Source organism: Onychostoma macrolepis, chromosome 06 (genome assembly GCF_012432095.1).
Source record: "Onychostoma macrolepis isolate SWU-2019 chromosome 06, ASM1243209v1, whole genome shotgun sequence".
Classification (NCBI taxonomy): Eukaryota; Metazoa; Chordata; class Actinopteri; order Cypriniformes; family Cyprinidae; genus Onychostoma; species Onychostoma macrolepis.
The window spans coordinates 25,953,824-25,975,519 of record NC_081160.1 but is presented as its reverse complement, the minus strand read 5'-3'; the positions used below and the strand labels follow the sequence as shown (position 1 = coordinate 25,975,519).

General features: G+C 36.7%; 1 protein-coding gene across 4 annotated transcripts in view; it reads left to right on the top strand.

Moving 5' to 3' along the window:
• Positions 1-21,696, top strand: part of cntn3b (contactin 3b) — a 65,025-nt gene that overhangs the window by 6,285 nt on the left and 37,044 nt on the right. For 3 of the 4 annotated variants that reach the window (XM_058779964.1, XM_058779966.1, XM_058779963.1), the window contains 4 exons: positions 2,163-2,300; positions 4,151-4,295; positions 12,726-12,901; positions 15,772-15,867. In XM_058779964.1, the coding sequence (XP_058635947.1) occupies positions 2,246-2,300; positions 4,151-4,295; positions 12,726-12,901; positions 15,772-15,867 (472 nt within the window). In that variant the 5' untranslated portion in view covers positions 2,163-2,245. Of the gene's footprint in view, positions 1-2,087; positions 2,301-4,150; positions 4,296-12,725; positions 12,902-15,771; positions 15,868-21,696 lie in introns of those variants that run through there. The other variant, XM_058779965.1, reaches the window with a different exon arrangement.

Genomic DNA, 21,696 nt, shown 5'->3' with positions numbered 1-21,696 from the left:
TTGATCGTATATAATAATTTTTGTTTTTTTGAATATAATTCTATTGCACTGATTAGACATTTTGAGCTTTATTACACTTTAAGTATTTTATTCTCTACAATCTGAAAACTGTTTTGAATTATTGATTTTTCCACACATTGCATTGTGTGTCTTGGATGCTACTTTTTTTTTTTAAGACCAGAGCTGGGTAGATTACTTATACAAATTGTAGTCCATTACTGATTCCAAATTAAACAACAAAAATTGTAGTTAGTAACACAATCCGTTACATTACACATTTTAGGTAATATAACCAGACTACTTTTTGATTACTTTTAGATTACATTTGACCTAACTCCTCTATCACTCGTCTGTTATCTAGGATAATCTTTGATATAATTGATATAAATATTGTGACGGGAGGAGCCAACGACAGACACAGTGGGTGTGGCGTCAGGCCTCGGAGAGGCTTTTATTAAACAAAAATGATAAAAGAAAGTGTCCAGGGGGAAGAAGAAGGCTTCTTCTGAGCGGCGGCTCTTCCTCTTCTTCCTCGAACGGCCCGGCATCCTGGCCCGACGGCCGTAATACGGGTGCGGCTTTCTCCCTGACCGCGGGTTCTGCAGCTCACATCTCCGGTGGCGCGACGTCCCTCTACGCACCCTTCCTGGACCCACGAGGACACCAGCGTGCATGCACGGGGGAAAAGACCGGTCTCTCGAGGAGAGGCGCGCTCGGCATTTAACGGCGGCGGTGATGAGGCTTCATTCAGTCCAGCTGTGCCTCATCACACGCCGCCAGCCCGCGTTGATCCCACGCCCCTCCTCTCATCCACCCACTCCAGTCGGGAGCCTGGTGAAGGGCGGCGAATAAGGGACGGGGTGGTGATGATGATGAGGGGGAGGGCCACCGATCCGTCACAATATGGAAGGAAAAAGAAAATATGTTCCATTTGTTATTAACAACATAAAGTGCATTAAACGTTACATTACGTCAAGGTTTCCCAAACACAAACTGCAAGGGTTATTTTATTTCTTTACCAGCATGTCATGTAACCTTTAACCAATGTCAGATAACCATGAGCATGCAAATATGATACTTAATTATTAACTTATTACCTTAAAATCTCAGGGGGTTCTTCAAGTAAATATATTAGGTGAACGAGGTTCAGCTGACAAAAAAAGTAGTTTGATTATGAGTAAAATGTTATTTAATCCATTTACAAGTACTTAATTTTTGGAATTTTATTACGTAATCCAGATTACATGTAATCAGTTACTATACCCAGCACTTTTTAAGATGGTGTTAAGTTTAAAGTAATTAAACTTTGAAACACACATCACGAGACCACTGCTTTTTATTCCATTTGGTTGCACTCCATCTGCTTTTGAATGCAAGGATATTTTCTGCAAGATGGCATCACACTGTAATTGAGATATGCATAAACCTCATACGTAAATGGCTGCATTTCTGGTAATCAAAATGAAAGGTCCTCTGAGAAGTCATTGCGAATTATTCTGTCAGATTCAACCCTACGCAGGGCCTCAGAAGATGTCATTTTGCCTGTATATGTGGGTGGAATGCTATGTGCTAGTGAAAGCGGCTAACAGTATTTAGGTTGGCTTCTAGCTCCTATTAATAGTCAAGAGAAAGTAGCTTTTGAGGTCAACAAATTCCAGCCCCCTGATTTCTCTGATGTTGCAGGTTTCTGTTTGTTTCTTTGCTATCACGAATAATAATGCATAATTTAGACCGCATCAAGCTTCAGAACAAAAGCTGTTGCTACTCTCTTTAAATGTGCAATGAATATTTTGTACAGAGTTAACAGTTGGGGGTTTCTAACTGTCTGCTTTCTTGTTTTATTCTTCCATCGAAGCGTCGCTCCCATCTGTCATTCACACTCAAAACATCATTGCATTGATTTTCTGCACATTTTAACTCCAGTCTCCCAGGGCTTTTGTTTGCAGTGCTTTAATATTTTAGTCGCCGTCACATTGAAAACATCTCAGTTGTTAACTTTCTCTTTGATCCAACAACATTTCACCAGTATTTGTCCCCACGGTCGAGGTGATCACTTCAACAGAGGTGTAATCTCTCAGATCTGTCTATAAAGGCAGACCATCTGTCATATTTGACTCAGAATGTCTTATTTTAATTATTTCTGTAATTACTTTCCCCCACAGATTATACGGCTCACATTCAAGGGAGAAATCATTCCATTCACAAGCAATTGGATGAGAGTCATACTTGCCCTTGGCAACTAAAGATGACGTTACTATGGAAACGACTTGTGGTGCTATCAATCATTGGCTGCCTCGCAGGTAAATGATTGTCCTGCTGTTTTTCAAACTGAATGTTTTTTTGTTTTTTTTCATTCTGTTTTTATTTTGTGCTGAATGTATATGTGTAACGGACTGTCATAAAAGGAAGAATTTCATTATGATCTTCATTATGAATGCCTTGGATTCATTCAGTCCTTGGAGGAGGTTTCAGGCGACGCTGAAGTCAGATAAGTTTATACATGCATTCATGTTGAATATATTGTTGTTTTGAATTTCATTGAACTTCATATTTCATGAAAAGAAATAACTATATGATATTGAGAAAGCAATGCCTTTTTGGGCTCAGTTTTTGAAGTAATAAACTTCAACAGGAAAGCACCCACTCATGTGAAAATTTTTTTTTAATGAAATAAATAAAATAAAACAACCCTAATTTTGAACCCCAACTTACTTTTCTTTATACAGTATATACACAGTCATTCAAAAGTTTCAAGAGTCATAGATTTTTATGTCCTTGAAAGCCTCTTCAAAATTATTGTGGGAAAGTTCATTAGTGCTGTATTTATTTGATCAATATACAGTAAAACAACAACAACAACAAAAAACTTAGGTTAATGTATTTTAAAATGTAATTTATTCCTGTGGTGGAATGTTCAGAATTTCTGTCAAAAAGCAAAAACTGACCTCAAACTTTTGAATGGTAGTGTACATATAATATATCTTCTTTTTTTTTTTTTTTTTTTACCCAGTCCTTTTATATCCATTTATATTTGGTTTCCCCAAGGCTGCAGTGAGATTGTGGCCCAATACCTGTGTTTGTCAAAGATGATTATCAGGATTCCTGGGATGGAGGCTTGTCTGTATCTAGAAACCGCTGCCTCTTCCAGCCTCTCTGGAAGCAGTGGATTACAAATGCAACTCAGAGGAAACTTATTTTTGTTCGTTGGTGGCAGTATTTACAACAGAAGGTTTGATTAATGAGAGTGCAGATGCTATTGTGAAGAGAGATACAGACTAAATCATTTTCTTTTCATCTTGTATTTATGAAACTGAAACACAGAACAATTATAACCGACACATGCATCAAATATCCTATAGTTATGGTGTGTAATTTCAGAAATGATACACACAATCTTTCTTCTGTTGATATTACCACAACAGCAGCTGACACTGGAGTTTATTTTCCTGTTGTATTGTGTTTCTATGAGTTTGCAGAATTCTATTGTAAATATGGCTGCACGGTGTATCTCTGTATAATATCAATTAATAAAGAAAAATAATGGCTGGAGGTAATCTATTTAGATATATTACATAATATTCTGACAATGGGGGCGTGATGTCTTCTGAAGCACACTTATAGAAAAATGTAGAAGTGTAGGGAGGTGTGAAAGATATGTGAATAATGGTATTTTTCTGTAGTCCCGGATATTTTTAGTATCAAATAAAAGCAGCTGTCAAAGCATGCACAGTATAAATGTGTGTGTGTATGTATGTATATCCTTCAATACTGGAGCATTAGCCAATCAGAAGTATACTTCATAATCCACGTAACCATATGTACCTTACCTGAAGCCACCCTGCAGCATGATTATGAAAACTTCTGTCCTTCCTTCCTCCTCCCCAGCACCACCTGTAGAGATCTGCTGTGGGGTCTTACCATTTCTTGCAATAGGCTGTCCTCTTTTTTTGTTTGTTATTTTGACTAAGCTAAACTAATTCTTGTATTTGCTCTGCAGCAGCAGCAACGAAGCATGTCTCGTACACCAAAATTAAGCTTTTGTACGCTACGTTCCCCATGCCAGTAAATGCTAGTTTAAATCATTCACTCTGAGATGATTGAACTGTATTTTTATTAAATGTACAACAAATGGATTTTTTTTTTGTCTCAGTCTCATCAGCACATGCAGAAGACACAAATTTTCTTGGTCCAAGCTGGAGAAAGGAACCCAAAGATCTGATACTGCCCATCCACTCTCCTGAGCAGGAGGCTGCTTTAGCTTGTGAGGCATCGGGAGTCCCTTCCCCTCAGTACAGGTATGAGCCCAATCTAGTGTTCTATGCTAGCAATTTATGCATTCTTTCATTGCTATTACAAACCATTTAAGCGGTTGGTTAAGGAAAATTGGCAGCTTATTCCCATAAGGATCAGTTTGAAAAGTAATGGCACTGATTGCTATTGATTTTCGAGGTGAGAGGCAATTAATTTGTCCTTCGTGTTTGCCGTTGCATAAATCCAGTAAACTACTGTATTTCTAACAGCCTATCCCAGTGGCATCCTGTTGTGACCCATTTTCCATTTGCTTTCCAGAATTTCACCAGTGTCAATTTTAAATGTGCGTCAACTGCTTTACTAAAGACATTTTTTTTAAAAAACAGCAATTTAGCCTACTTACGGAGAGATATGTTCAAGATTCATTACTTCTTTGGTGTGTACACATCTCAGCAAGAGCTTTAGGAATTAGCTTTCTGAGAGGGTAATGCATGCTACTGTAAGGACGGAAATTGGCTTTGAAAATGGGAGGGGTCTAAATGACTAATTTGTGCAAGAGATTCTAAGATACTGTCCCGCATATTCCCTGGTGAGGCGTCTGCTCTGAAAATAGCAGCGTGCTCCAGCTCTGTGGTATATTGTGTTTCGTAGCTTGGGTCAGCATCATGTAAATGCTCAGGCAAGCACAAGGGAGGGAAGTAATAACCTTGTGAGTGACATTCGATTTAAACACTTACATTTCCCTTTAGTGCATCTTTGTGGAAAACACAGATTTAACTCAACATTACGAGAGTATCAATATACAGGAAGAAGAAGAGCACAGTGACAGTTGAAGTCATGATACTACCTTTACTTATGCACAACGATAGTCTTCAAGGTCGAATAAGTTTGACTTTCGACCCAGCGCTTGGTTATTTATGCAGATTTGTAACCATAAATAAACTCTGGTGGAAAGGAAATGAAGTGGCTTATGCATATATTCAACAACATGCTAAATAGTCATTTTCAGTTTTGTCACTCTGAAATACACTGCACTTCCTTTAATTCTTTAATTCCTTTCTCACAGATATTAGGTATATTTGGTTTTGGATTGTCATGAAAATCATGTTCCCAAACCAACTGGCTGTGTGATTGCTTTTAAACATTCCGTATTTTTAGCCATTTCCTTTTTGCACGGTTAAAGGGAGGTCACAGTTTAGCAACAACAAAAAGTGATGCTTCTAACTCCGTTTGTCAGTAGCATGACAGTAGTTCAGTTAAATAACATGCTTTCTGGTAACAAACTACTTTTTTCCAATGAGAAACAGTGTAATGAGTAACTGATGGAAAATTTTCTGATTGCAAATCCAGTTAATGGTTCATTTCTCTTATATATACAGTTCATGTAATATGAACCAAAAATTCACAGATTTTCTCCACAGATTTTAAATATTCTGTTTAATTCCTAATTCATTTTAGCATGTTTTATGAAAATAGATTTAAAATATATAGTTTTTCAGTAATTTACATTTTTTTCTTTTTTTTTTGTTTTGTTTAAAGAACAGTATTACTATAGTTTACTATAGCATGCTACAGTTTCAGAGTAGTTTCCTCAACACTGGCACCAGCTGTGTATTGTCTTGGTTTGAAGACCACCATAGATTTTATCTCAGGATTCTGGGGACATTTTCTCTTTGGGTGTGGATAAAACCTATACCTATCATTCAGTGAACTTTACAACAATACATCCAGACACTGATAAGATCAGTGACACTCTAAAGATAATTTCTTGAGCTGAAAAAGAGACATTTGCTAAGTTATCGCTGACAGTAAATTCTTCAAGGCTGGTCTTATAAGAGCCAATCTGGTCAAAAGGCACCCGAAAGGTTCGGTCCACCCCAGCATTCATTTTGAGTCTGTTGTGCCAACCAGTGTTGACTGAAGGGTGGCCAGTTCTACTGCAAAACAGTAAGAGGAGGAAGAGTCTCCAAAGAACATCCAGTTACTTTCTTTGTCAAGAGAAATTGTCAGTGTTCCAGCAGAGTCTGGTGGTATTTCAGTGTCTGCAGGGGCCGATGTGAACTTTGAGAACACAACGCGCCAGGCTATTTTGCATCTTGGTTTCAGATTCCATAGAAAAGTAACTCAGAGCTGAGTCAGAGAAGAGCAGTTGGCTGGCTTCTGCTTTTCTCTCTCAAAAAAAAAGCTTTTTAAAGAAATACGGAGTTGCTGTATTTTATTACATTCATATGATTATATAAATCAATACATTTATTTTGCTTACATATTTATTTAGAAAGAATAAACAATTTATAACATTAAATTATTCACATATATTCACTACCATGCAAAAGCTTAGTACGATTTTTTATGTTTTTGAAAGAAGTATTTTATGCTCAGTAATGCTGCATTTATTTGATCAAAAATAGTAACATTTTGAACTATTATTACAATTTAAAATAACTGTTTTCTATTTTAATATATTAAAATGTATTCCTGTATTGGCAAAGTGGAATTTTCAGCAGCCATTACTCTAGACTTGATCCTTCGGAAATAAATTTAATATGCTGATTTGGTGCTAAATTATTTTTTATTTATTTTTTTTTTCAGGATTGTTTTGATGAAAAAAAAGAACAAAATTCACTTGAAATAGAAATGTTTGTAACAATGTTATTGTATATACTGTGTGTATATATATATATATATATATATATATTTGTTTTCCTTAGCTGATTTGTTTTCCATTAATCAGGCCTGTGATAATTTAATTTCTTGAAGTATCTGAAGTATCTTTTTTTTTCACCTAAATATCAGAGAATCACAGTTGTAATGAAAATTAAGTAGACGTCCTCCTTCAGACATTTCTGTGAAAATAGCACTGCTTCTGTTACTAAAGTTAAACCATGATAAACTGCTGTAAGGGTGTTGATGTGTAGTTTGAAAAGCCTTAATTTCTGTTGGTGTTTCTCCACTTGTTTTGTCAGCGCTGTTTGCTGAGGTTGTCTAGCTGTTTGAGGTGTTTAGCAGAGTTGTTTGACTTCCCCAATAGTGCTTTTAAAGTAGAAAATTCTCAATAGAGTTCAAATGTGTCACACAGGTTTAGTGGCCTGTGTTGTGTTGTCCAGAACCTCGCTTACGCAATTATATTTAACACATCTACAGAACATGCTGATGTGCTTCATGTGACACTCGCACATAACAAGGCTTCTTTCGCCCCGATTAAATAATTGGTCTGCGTTTTGTACTGTACATTATTGTTGCACCTCTATGCCCCGCCTTTCTGAACCGTGACAATTTTTACAAAGCTCATCGTTCTGAGAAGTGAGGCGTGCTCTGATTGGCCAGCTATATGTGATTGGCCGAATACCTCAAGCGTGAGACGGAAATGTTACGGCCCTTACCATATTGTGATGCCGTGCCCCTGCGCAACGACACAAAAACGATAAAACCCATTACAAACTAGGCATTTGTTGCATCCAGTGGGGACATAATTACTGATAATAACGACTTATACTGTCTTTTTGGCGTTGTATCGCGCCGCATAAACATTACCATGTCTGCATTTGTGATCAGAGAAACAACAAACAAGCACTGCTCTAAACAGCTCAAAACTTGCGTTTGAATAGACAGTGGCAAATTCTTTAAATATGAAAACATACTTACAGACTGTGAGTCAGAAGCACCAGACTGTCCTTGCAAATTTGGAATTGCCCCACTTTATAGAAAGAGTCTTTGAGCATAGCTGGCAGGCTACTCCCAGGTTCAGGCAATAGTCCTCCGTAAAATGTGCTGCACACACTCTAATATTTGTTTGGGCGGTGTTTTCCAAATCTCCCCACACCGTGATGTAGACATGTGGGGGCATGTTTGAATGAGCCATTTTAGGGAGGCGTGGTCGAGTCTTAACTTTTATAAAGAATATCTTTGCAACTTCAGGGATCTTATCTAAGCACAAACAGCTTGTAATACTCCAAAGAGAAAGGAAAACTTGAAATTGCATCATATGACCCCTTTAACATGTAAAAGCACAGAGCGAACAATTTTCAGCATGCTGACATTACACAGAAAAAAAAAAAAAAAAACACAGAGCAGTAACAACCCTGACCCTAGCAACTCTCTAGTAATCTGTGGTTTGTTTTTTGGTCCAGTAAAAGCAAAGTTGTATTAATGTGGTAGTGTGGGTCTACAGGGACAGATAAGGTAGGCTTTGAAGGAATTTGAGGCCACAGGACAGCTCTTATCAACAATCATTTGTGGGCTCTTGTGGTCGCAAAACACTCTTAGAGCAAGAACTTGCATTATACATTTATGCATTTAGCAGACGCCTTTATCCAAAGCGACTTACAAAAGAGGAACAAACGCAATTCGTCAAGGAGCCAACAATATTCGTAATGTACAATGGCAAGTTTATTTGACAACTAGATTAGGAAGCAAGGGAGAATGCAAAGAATAAACTTTGTGTGTGAGTGTGCAAATGCATTTGTTTAAGTGCTTGCTGAAGAGATATGTTCTTGAATTAGGTCTCAACAGTGCAGGTTTGCAGCTCATTCCACCTGAGAAGAACAGAGAGTGAAGGTTTTGGAGAGTGCCTCATTGTGAAAGAGCAACAAAGCGTTGCTCTGTTGTTCATCTAAGTAAACTTCTTTTACATTCATTTTAACAATTTGCACACATGGTATGCATTTTTATCAGTTTATGCTTTCCTGGAGAATCAAACGCATCGCCTTGGCATTGTTAATGCCAAAGAAGTTCTGTTTCACTCACTTTAGGTCTCCCTGCGATGCTGTTTTAAATCCTTTGAAAAAACTCAGAATCTGTTTTCCCAACCTACATTTAACCTGACAGGATTTTCAACCTGCCTAGCATGCTTTCGAGATTGTAAGGATTTGAACCCTGGTCCGTGGAGCGGGCAGTCATCAGAGACGAGAATGTGAAGGAGAGCTGGTTAAAATGCAGAGATTACACAGAGAAAGTCAGAGGTGCTCTTGTGTCGGCCCTCATTAACTCGGCTCCAGCGTGATCTTTGTTGAACGCAGGTTGCTTTCTCGGTTGTACGAAGCACTGCGGAGCATTCTTTTGGAAAGATAATTGGAGCTGACTGTTTTGTACATCACTATTTTTATTTTTTGCACTTTCCATGTCCACTTTTCTCATATTTCTCTAGTGAGCAGGTGTAGGCTTTGTGCCTTAGCAGTTTGTTAATGTAGTCTGAAGTAACATAGAGATTATAATAAAGATTATGATGATGGAGACGTTAATCATGACAGTAATAATAGCATAATGTCAATGATACTGATGGAGGCTTGGACAGTTCGGTGTGCGGGGGCAGCATAATTGTCCATTAAACTTTTCAGAGAACTTTTTGTCATAGATAGAAAAGCACTGGAGGATCTAGGCCCTCTACTCATTATCTGAAAATACTTTGGCTCCCTGTCACTTCTAAGCCTTTTTGATTCTTGTTAAGGGGCTCCTTGGAGACTGGATTGTTTGTAATTCGTTGTCTAGCCTTTAAAAACTATCATTCATGCAGCAATTACCGTCAGGATATGTGAATTTTATTACCTTAACCTACCACTGTGATTGTGACCATTGCTGTTCTGTATGATTTCAAATAGGACTCAATACAAAAAGAGTATCCATGGCAAATCAATGAATAATCTTTGAGATTTAGAGTGTATGATGTTAAAGTCTTTTGAATCTTGTAAAATAAACTTAGACACAATGTGCTAGTTCAGCACTGTCAAAAGGAACTAATATGTACCCTATACAGGTAGATATAAGGGTACTTTTGAGGGGAGGGTACTGCCCCAGTATCAAGCTGTTGTATTTTCTAAATGCATGTTATTGATCTTATTGTGAATGATACATCCATGCATATGCACATAAAAATTAACTTATAATCAAAATGTCATAATTCGATCAACCAGTGAAACGACAGACTTCTCTCTGGTGACATGTGCTGAAGTTATCCAGGCAACAACTGATGGATTGAACCAAGTCCCTGCCATACTTTTTTTTTTTCTTTCAATAAACCATTTCACTTGGATGCAAGTTACAATATGGGGAAAAAAGATCTGCCGCTACTTCTGTTACACTGCAAATATTTTGTTTCGTAGTAAACATGCACTATGTATTTTTCCCAACATTATTTTTTTCAGCCTGTAATTAATAAAATGAGTATCACATTTGAAAGAAAAAAAAAAAAAAAAAAATTGTATGACATTCACTTAACATGAAGAGAAGGGGGGAAGAGTGGGTGGAAGAGGGCATGATATTTTCATTAGCATGAAATAATTTCCCCCTGAATACTCATACAGCATCTCAACACGTGCTAGAAATCAATATTTCCTATTTCCATATTATTCTAAGGCTATTGATCCATCAGAAGCAGCTTGCCTCTGAGTGCTGTGATATATTCAATCCTCTGGTCTAAACTGAAAAAAATAAATACATTTTCAAACAAGCAGTCTAGCTGAGGCAATGAAACAGATTTAGGACTATACCACTTAGAGAGCAAAATATGCATATTAACACATGCAAATATATTATAATCCTCTCTAAATGTTAATATTATTGCATACAGTGTTTTTCAGGTGCTACTCTTGTAGGGTTCTTCCATATATTTGCATTGGCTTCTCAAGTGACAAAAGACAAGTGTCTTATAGCATCATGCATCTTAACCACAGAAATATTTATATGAACTTATATAAGGTGTTATAGTAACCATATTTATTAAGTTTGCAATCTCAAATATTCAGTTTGCATAAAAATTAGAGGAACTATTGTTGTGTTTAGGTGGTCTGTGGATGTTCTGATTTGAGTTGCCTACACTAAGAAACAGATGACAACATTATTTTGTGCAGGCGTGTATGTACCAACACAGATGATATTAGATCCTTTCAGGATAATATACTGGTTATTTCATTCATTTTATACAGAGGGCCCCACTTTATGTGGGATGCATAAGCTTTGTTGATTTATCACAAAAACTGAAAGTGTATTACGAATCTAGATTAGTTTGATGCTATAATATTATACTTGACTACTTTGTGAGAACACAAATATTGTCTGTATTTACAACAAACTGCCTCGCAGTAATCAACTGTGTAAGCCTGGAGGCCGAATGTCACAGTAAATGATATCAAATACAGTGGCTATGATATTAGACTCACAAATGATGACTAAAGGAGTCAGATTAACTCGACTGCCACACTGAGATCAATAAATAATGCAGCAGAAATGGGCTTCGGAGGGCTGCAGTAGAACTACACTTTGTTGTCTGTCAGATTTGGGAGAGACTAGAGTCTCCGGTTACTTTTTAAAACCACATTGTCCACCACACTCATTAGTTTTTCACACCAGTGGAAAAATGTAGACCCTGCCAACACCTTTATTTCCTCATTGTTTCCATCATTCCCAAGGTTTTCTGCCAAGTTTTGACTCTCAGATGCATCTATGGATGATTTTTAAGGTCAGTTCTGAATAGTAGAGTGCTAGATATCTAATGATTTGAAAAGGTCTGAGCTGATACATTTTTCGCTGTTACAGAAGTTGGCATACAGTGATTACAGTTATTAATTAATCTGGTTTTCTGATGGAAAACATTCCACTTTTATAATATGATTTTCCTACTATGTAATGGCATCAGCAAGAATAATAAACCCGCAAATTAGGAGGAATGTTATTGCATTACACAACAAAATATTAAACCAATTGCCATTTATTTTAAAGAAAGACAGCACAAGAACACTTTTTTCTTCACTTTTCAAAATTAACATAAATAGTATTTGGTATATGTATATTATAGTATATGTTTTCTAATTGCTGAATGTTGTTGGAGCACATCCATAGTGAATATGATGAACTTCGCATGTGGTTACTCTTAAACTTGAGATAAAATAGTCAAATACTTCAAAAAGAACAGAAAATTATAAAGAAAACTTCTGAGGACAGTTCTTGCATTGTTTGTTTGCAGATGCCACATTGGTTTAATGTTAAGTTCAAACATTTTGTGTGTAAAATGAAATAATAAAAAAAAGCAGCATTTTTTTTTTTTGTCAAGCAGTTTTAGTTGCTGTGTTTAATTTGCTCTATTTCTTCACACTCAATGTTGAATCTTTTTATATTCCACATATAAGTGTAGCTAAATAATTGAAATCACACTGAAAAATAACAAACCTTTCATAGTTTTTCTTAGCAATTTTATTGGAAAATAAAACCAACCTACTCACGACTAAACATTGCACATCTTCAAGGTCAATAAATAATTAGATATTTCTTATTCTTCAGCACTGTTTTGCTTGCTTTCATCAGTTATTAGTCAGATTGTACTGCAGAAGAACAAAGAAGGAAAACAAATGTCAGCAATGAGCTTTGTTTCATGCTGAATCTGGCTGTATAATGAAGCAGGCTTCATCAGATCGATGCATGTGATGAATATTGGTGAGTTAGCTTCTCTGGAGACCACACTCCTGATTGTGTTTGCGTCTCTCCAGATGGTCTCTAAACGGAACGCTCATTGATCTTCGTGGTGACGAGAGGCGTCGCCTGTCTGGGGGTAACCTGATCATTACCGACCTGGATCGGGACCAAGACAGCGGTGTCTACCAATGCACTGCCTCCAACACCCGGGGAACCATTCTCAGCCAGAGAGTCACACTACAGTTTGCATGTAAGTTATGTGAAAGCACTTTTTTTTTTTGTTAAAATTAGGGTTTTTGGTCAATTTATCAATGTGGTCAATTGATTGATTTATCAGTTTGGTCAGCTGTATGTGTTCTATGTATTCTATGCGTTTTTCCAAAGCCACTGTATATATAAAAGACAATAAATCAATATATATATATATATTTTTACCATATTTTGATCAAATAAATGCAGCCTTAATGAGCATAGAAGTCTTACTGAAATATTTAAACATAAGCTCAACCAATACCAAGTTTGTGGCTCGATTTGTCTGGAGGAGCGTTTGGCTGTATATTAGCGATATTGTAAAAGCACCAGCTTTGGTATTTGGTATTCACATGGCATTGCTGAAGAAAGAGCTATCAAACGAGCTGTCAAATGTGACAATTTCACCGGGTGAAGCACCATTTCATCGACTTCAAACTCCATCACTCATTCTCATTAGTCACCAGCTTCAACAGCATCTTTGTACGCTGCGTATTGACTCGCCATATTAATACCCATACTGTCTGCTTCACAAAGTAAACTGCCAAGTATGAGAATAGCCATCTAGCCTCCTGGCCTCTGTGCAGATGATTTAAAACTCTGTCCTTGTGCATGCTCAAAGAAATCAGAAGCTCAAATCAGTTTTTTTTTTTTAAGATGGGAGAAGGATTGTTTGGGATGAGAGCAAGCCTGACCATGCACTCCTTTTCTCTGACAGCGAAGACTCTTCACTCTCGTGCTATCTAACTATTGATCCAACCATGGGAATACACAGAGCATCCCACGTCCCCCTTAGGAGACAGATTACCATCTTTATGGGTGGGATAATGAATCTCACTTCAGGGTACTGGTTAACAGGACTTGCTTGACATTTATTTCCTATATTGATCATTGGTTAGTCAAAGGGGAATTATGATTTTAATAGGATGATAATGCCGCTGGCTTCGATAATATGTCATTGTGGCGTTTCTTATCTTTCAGACAGCTGTTGAAAACTGCATCCTGCATCCAGTTTGAAATACATGCTTAACTGTAAAATTTGTCATTGGGAGATTTATTCCATGGTGGCTTTCTAGTGGCTGTGTATTGGGGTAATCCTCTCCTGGGGCGAGTTTGGAATGAGTACCTTTCTCAAGGGTGCAATAGCAGCAGAGCAGATTTGTGACCTGACAAACCATGGCTCACACAAGCTCCCTAGAATTCAAAGCCTATTCAGATCTTTAACCAGCAGACCCTATATAAAAATAAAATTGTAATGGGGGTGATCAAAAGCAAGTTAAATTTGTATTTTTGTATATCACCGCTTAGAACAGTTTAGCAACCACATAGCAATTCCATAGCAATCATGGTTATTATAGTTGAATAATTAATAATTAATTTGTATTTTTGTTTTTTAAATTTTGTAATTTTTATTTATTTATTTTTTAATTAGCCTTTTAATTTAGTTTAGTTTTTTGTTAGTTTTCACTTAATCATTTAGGTTTTTTAATTTACTTTTTTGTAGTTTTCATTTATTCAGTTTCACCGCTTGTAGTGCTTAACGCATTAACAATATCAAATAACAGTTATATATTGAAATGTTTTTGCTGTCTAGAGGCTTTTTAATGGTTAATATGTTTGTAAAGATTTCAAGTTTTATAACAAACCATATATTAAAATCAAAAATTAATTTGTGGATGTTTTTATTTTATTTCAAATAATTCAGTTTTTAGGATTTTTATTTTCATGAACAGTTAATTTTTAAATTATTTTTTTATTTATTTATTTCTGGTTTACTTTTTATTAACACTTATAAAATTGAACACCAGTTGTATGCCAAGCTTCAGGCCTTTAGTGAATAGGACCTTGAAGTTTAATGTTCCACCATCTCATAAGAAGAAAGAATCAATAAGAGTTATGGAAATGAATCCATAAACACTCAACTCTGCGTCCTTCACATTCATATATGAATGTTTTCCATTTATAAGCAATGCTATTCACTGAGAAGATGTTTGGCTTACCACACGGCCTACAGCCATCACATGAGTCCAGCCTTATAGATTTTAACACAATAGACCATTAATCAGCGCCCGTGGCTCTGCCGCTCCGGCTCTTAATCCATTCATCCTGTTACTATGAGCCGAGCAAGTCCTGCTCTTTCCACTTCCACCACGGCTCAGTACGACCCGGCTGTGTGGGACTTCTTTTTGGTCAGACTCAGCGGGGAATCTCTCATTAATCTTCCCCACTGTTTTCCACCACCTCTCCCTAATCCTGATGTTTTCTTCTGCTTCTTTTGTTTTTCTGTTTTTTCCCCTCTCTGTAATTTGTCTTATCGGTCACATTGACTCTATATTGTTTGTGTTGGGGAGCTTGGCTCTTGGCTTGTTTGCTTAAGGGTGTGGAATTGGCACAGCAGGCTACGGTTACAGAAGGCCTTCTCTGTCACGAAACAAGGAGAAGGTTTTTATCATGCCAGGTATGCGAGCCGGCTTCCAACTTCCTCTCCTCCTGTTAATTTGTGAGGATGAATCGTGTGGACATGTATTGACAGGGAGGCTACTGGCTCAGTGGGTGAGATTAAGATATCTCTGGTAATGATGCCGCTTACTCCTGGTAGGTGGAGGCGATGTTAGCATCCCTTTTTTCATACACCCTCATAGTGTTTCACTAGACTGAATTGTTAGACACCCACTGTATGCTTTGGATTATTCTCAATCACTGATTTTGTTTCCTTCTTTTTGCTTTCTCAAATATTGAGCGCTACTAAACGATTACAGTCGACGTTGCTTCACCATTCGTTTTGCTATAATATGAAATGCCGTTTTCATTATGCATGCAAAATAATTGCCTCATGCAAATGTATTTTATTCCATGTTTAATCTGTTACAGATCTGGAAAGCTTCAAAACGCAGACAAGAAGTGCTGTGAATGTAAGGGAAGGCCAAGGGGTTGTTTTGTTATGTGGCACACCTTTGCATTCCGGAGGTAAGTTGCTATATTATTATATATAAGTCACCATTTACTAATGTGTTATTGTGAATGATTCATTGGATAGTCAAACGGAACATTTGTCTTCATAATATTTAGTCAAAATGCTCTTTTTCTGCAATGACATTGCTTTTCATTTGACATCACTTATGCTGCAGCAGTGTTATTTTAGTATTATTTCTATATCTTTATATCTATTTATTAATACTTTCAATTAGCTTATATTTTATAGTTGCAGTTTTAATTTAATTTCTATATATATTTTTTGTTTTAATTTAACTTAGCTGCCAAGGCAACATTTCATTTTTTTTAGGGTTTTGAAATGTAAAGGTTTTTTTTTTGTTTGTTTGTTTTTTCAGCTCTATTTCAAATACTGAAAATGATTTTTAATAGTTTAGTTTTAGTTAACAAAACTGGGTCATGCAAGTTATTGTATAATGTTAACCAACATTCAGTTGGGCTACATTTCACAATCCAATCAATCCTTGATGGATGAAAGTCCTGCTCTATTTTCTTTTTTCTTATTGAATATCCTGCATCACAATGTCAAATGAGGGAACTAAAATGGGTTGCAAACAGCAATTCACTTTCGACTTCAATAAAAGAAGTAGTCAGAATCTGTGAAGTGCTGCCTACACACATATGTACTTGTTCTTCAATCCATAAAATGCTTCCTTTCATCCCATTGAATAACATGAAACCATTTTTTTCTTTTTCATCATCCCTGAGAAATTATATGAAACTGCAGTAGTGCTTTCAGATGAACTGTTTGTGAATTAAATTGTAAAAAAAAAAAACACAATAGTTTCTTGTCACCTCCATTAGCCGCTTTTCCACTGCCGGGCCAGTGTGAGCCAGTGCTTTAAACGGGCCAGGCGGGGCTAATAGCCTCGGACCTGTAGCACCGAGCCCAAAATCACGATGCGTTTCCACCGTCGGGCCAGAAGCTCTGCAGCGCTTCACTAAAACCCGCCCTTTTCACGCCTCTCTGGAACAATGTCACACAACCCCATTATTTCACCAACAAAGAGAAGTTATCAGAAAACTAATCAGAAATATGTCACTGGAACTAGCGCAATCACAAAACAAACATGATAAAAGTGGCCGTTTATTTGCATGTTTTGTTACAGATTTAAATCCAGAAGAACCAATGTTTTACAGTAATATCCTAAGTGATGCATTGATCATAATGAATTAATTTATCAGGATTGAAAATTAGTCACACAGAAATAAAGCGGTATGAATCGTTATTTCACAAAAGAAGGAGTCTGTTTTTGTTTATTTGTAGTCCTAGTATACATCACATTTAGAAAGAATGATCATTTCTATGTTTTTTCCATCAAAAATACGACCTGAGTAGCAGAGGGAGCTCCCGAACAAAAAACATTATTAGGCTATATTTTTATGACATACGCGGAGCTAAAGTCTCGAGACGAGACAGATAAAATCAACCTGGTCTCATAAAAATACGTACCTCTGTGCACTTTTTGTGCGACACCATTTTACGTAACTTGCTGCACGTTTCGCCGCAGTTTCAAATATAAATGTCCACTGAGTGGCGCTAAAACACAGGTTCAATATGTGAACCCTGACACATTTTTATTACGTAGATATTGGTACGTATTGCTGTTGTTTTATTACGTTGCTTCAGATAGGCTACGTATTGCGGCGGTTCAGAATCAAATATCCGGGGACTGTCGCTAAAGGTTAATGCTCTATCGTGTTGGAAATATGCCCTACACCAAATCCAACCCTAAACCGACCCGATAGTGTTAACAAATGCAAAACTGATATAGAAACGTATTAGCTGATGCAACTTTGCCATTTGAACTTCCTTTTATGCAGATTTGAACTGCTTTATCGAACCATAGTTACACGGGATTTGAACCGGTGCTTCTCTTCTCTTAAGTCCGTCTCCATCCTCCGTGAGCTACCAAACAAACTTATCATCTATGAAAACCCATAGATATGAAGCTGGATGTGTGCGATGCTAATGTTCAAAAGTATCAATTTTCAAATCTCCCAGCATATTAATATTGTTTTGAAGTCATAGCATGATATTCTTCAAGTAATTGTGCGAAAATTACGCTTTATTAATCGCAGCTCTGTAAATTTGTGTGAAAGTGTTCATTTATTTTGGAAACTGCAGTGATATGTACTTATTGGTACGTATTTCATGTCACGCTAAAATGTGCACCCAGGTACGTAAATGCCATGAGGCCAGGTAGGATAAAATATGTTACTAAATAAATACACAATTGTGATAGAGAATGAGAAGCTGACGTCTGATTTCTTCAAGCGACCTTATTTACCATATTTACAATGAATCAGAAACAGAATGAGCTTTATTTCCAGGTATGTTTACACATACGAGGAATTTGTTTCCACAGTGCAACAGAATGACAGCGACAGAACAAAAAACACAGATAAAAAAAAAGAAGAATTAAAAATATAACAAGTAAATAAGGAATAAAAATATGTGACCCTGGACCACAAAACCAGTCTTAAGTCGCTGGGGTATATTTGTAGCAATAGCCAAAAATACATTGCATGGGTCAAAATTATAGATTTTTTTTAATAGAATATTAAGTAAAGATCATGTTCCATGAAGATATTTTGTAAATTTCTTACCGTAAATGTATCAAAACTTGCTAAGAACTTCATTTGGACAACTTTAAAGGCGATTTTCTCAATATTTTGATGTTTTTGCACCCTCAGATTCCAGATTTTCAAATAGTTGTATCTCAGCCAAATATTGTCTGATCCTAACAAACCATACATCAATGGAAAGCTTTCAGATGATATATAAATCTCAATTTCGAAAAAAATTGACACATAAGACTGGTTTTGTCGTCCAGGGTCACATATACAAATTGACAATTGTATGTACAGGTATATAACAATAGACAGTTGTATGTACAGGTATATTATGTGCAAATTGAAATGTAGACTAAGTATGTGTGTTAGATAAATAAGTGTATAAATAGTGTGTGTTCCACAATTATTTTCAGGTGTTCATGAGATGGATTGCCTGACTGTTTCTGTGCCTGGCCGTTCTGGTGCTCAGAGCTCTGTAGCGTCAGACGGCAGCAGTTCAAAGAGGGAGTGTGCTGGATGTGAGGAGTCCAGAGTGATTTTGCCAGCCGTTTTGCTCACTCTGGATGAGTACAGTTCTTGGAGAGTGGGGAGGGTTGTACCAATGATTCTGTCAGCAGTCCGAACTACCCTCTGTAGTCTTCTGAGGTCAGATTTGGTAGCTGAGCTGAACCAGACAGTTATTGAAGTGCAGAGGACGGATTCAATGATGGCGGAGTAGAACTGTTTCAGCAGCTCCTGTGGCAGGTTGAATTTCCTCAGCTGGCGAAGGAAGTACAACCTCTGATGGGCCTTTTTAACAATGGAGTCTATGTGATGGTAACGTTAATGGCTAGCGCAAAGTCTTTTGCATCGTTTATAAATATTTCTGCCTTGTATGGTGATCATAATCCACATTGGATCTCAAACAGAAGTTATTTCAAACACCTGCTGCTGTTTGAAAGTGAGTTTTGAGCTAACATTATTTTAAAAGTCTTTAATGCTGTTGTTATAGCTGTTAACTTTATGAAATGATCCGCGGCACTGACGCTTTCCAGACGCGGAGAAACTCCGCCTTTGTTCATAGCCACTCCTCTAGCCCCAGTTGGCCTGCTTTGGCCCAAGGTTTTTGTTGGGCCAAAAAACCCTGGCCATTGGGCCCGAGGAAGCAGCGATGAGGCACGATCAAGCCCCGGAAGTGACAGTGGCCCTGGCACGCACTAGCACGCTTGCTTTTGGCCCGACAGTGGAAACGCAGCTATTGATACAGGCTGTTTTTTACTCTACTGTTTGAGAAGTGTGATAAAGTTCAGTAGAAATTCACACTCCAATGCTGTTTCACAAACTGGAACCAGAAGTGGCAGAAATGCATGTTTGCATGTTAATTGAGGTTCTCTTAGGCATATAGCGCCTATCCTTAGACAAGACTGAGGTTGTAATTCAACCAGCTGTAATTGGACAGAAGTCATTAGACCCCAAGTGCAAACAAGAACCAGGCAGTGAGAGACATCAATATCAATTAGAGGTCGTGACTATTAACTGCGACAAATGAGATGTCAGAAATGAGAAGATGTGAATTGGTTTCATAGGCTGGGCAATTATAGTTTGCTGAGATAAATCTGTAATTAAGCATTTGTTTAATTAGAGAACTCAGAAGAGGAGCGTTTCATATGAGAATACTTTAAAGTTTGGCTTAAATGTCACCAACGATTGAAAACATGGGATAAGTATGACTAAAAAGCCTAAATAAATCATTCAAAAGTGCTGGAGAAGGCAGAAATTTAATCAACACACTTTGTGGTTAAGAGACACGTTTCTGAAACACTGATGGTCATTTTACTCAGAGTAAGCATGCTGGTTAGCATTAGACCTTCTAAAGAAACTCATTTACTATGGATCGCAGATCCTGCCATCTTTTCTTTGGCTTCAATTTGTTTTCTCATTTCGATCACTTTCTTTTCAATCAGACCTGAATCTGGAGGCAAATGGAAATAAAGACCTGAAATTGAAGTCTCAACCTAATTAGTGAAAAATATGTTTTTTTTTTTTATACGAATGCATTTTCTGTGGCAAGTAGTAATCAATTGTTTATCACTGCAAAAGGCAAACAAGAATGCTAAGCTTTGCAAATGTTCAACTGATTCTATTATAAAAGTTTTTGCTGTGTATAAGTTTAAGTATTACAATATACAGTAGTTGCTCTTTATCTGTTTAGATTTAGGCTGCATATTGAACTCAAAAGACAAATGGGTTATTATTACCAACCTGTTTTATCATTGTGGAAGAAGCTGTATTGTTTTACACTAGTAATATTTGAAGCATCTAAACTATTTTCCCCCAGAGCAATGCTGAATGTTCATTGTTGTAAAATAGCGTGTGATCAAATGTTTTAAAAATAAGTTTTCTCTACTCCACATTTGCCGTTGCCCGATAGATAAAAAAAGCTTTATCATGATCTAGCTGTCTACTGAGATTGCTGAACTCAAAAAAACAAATTGGTTATTATTACCAACCTGTTTTATCATAGTAGAGGAAGCTTTATTGTTCTACTCTAGTAATATTCAAAACATATTCAAAAAATTTTCCAAGGTAACGGTATGTTTTATGTTGAAAAATAGTATGCGATCAAATTTATTCTCTGCTCCACATCTGCTAAAAGTGGACTACCATTCAAATGTTTGGAGTCAGTAAGATTTCTTATTCTTCTTAGTCTTCTTATTATTATTTAATTATTTAATTTAAATTGATAAAAAATGACAGTAATAACATTTAGCCTATGTTACAAAACAAATGCTGTTTTTTAGAACTTTTATTTATTAAATCATCCTGAAAAAAGAGTATCAGAGTTTCCATAAAAAGTAGCACAACTTTTTTCAACATTGATAAAAAAAATCTGCATATTAGAATGATCTGAAGGATTTTGGATGATTAAATATATGTATTTTTGATCAAAATACATTTTCAATGTGCCTTTTCAATCGTGTGGCTCTTTCTGTTGCTGAATTCTATGAATTACATTCATAAACATGGATATATTGAATAAAAAGACTGAATGGTGGCACATTTAGTACATTCAGAACAAGTATCTCTTGACTTTGACCTTGTTGGCCATTATTTTCCAGCTGTAGGACACAACAGCATGACGCAATCCGTCACGAGACACACAAGAGCCAATTGCTAATGTAAGGCTTCTTCTGGCGGCATTTTTTGAATTCGTACACAGGAAGAGTTTTACGGTGGACGGAGACGGCG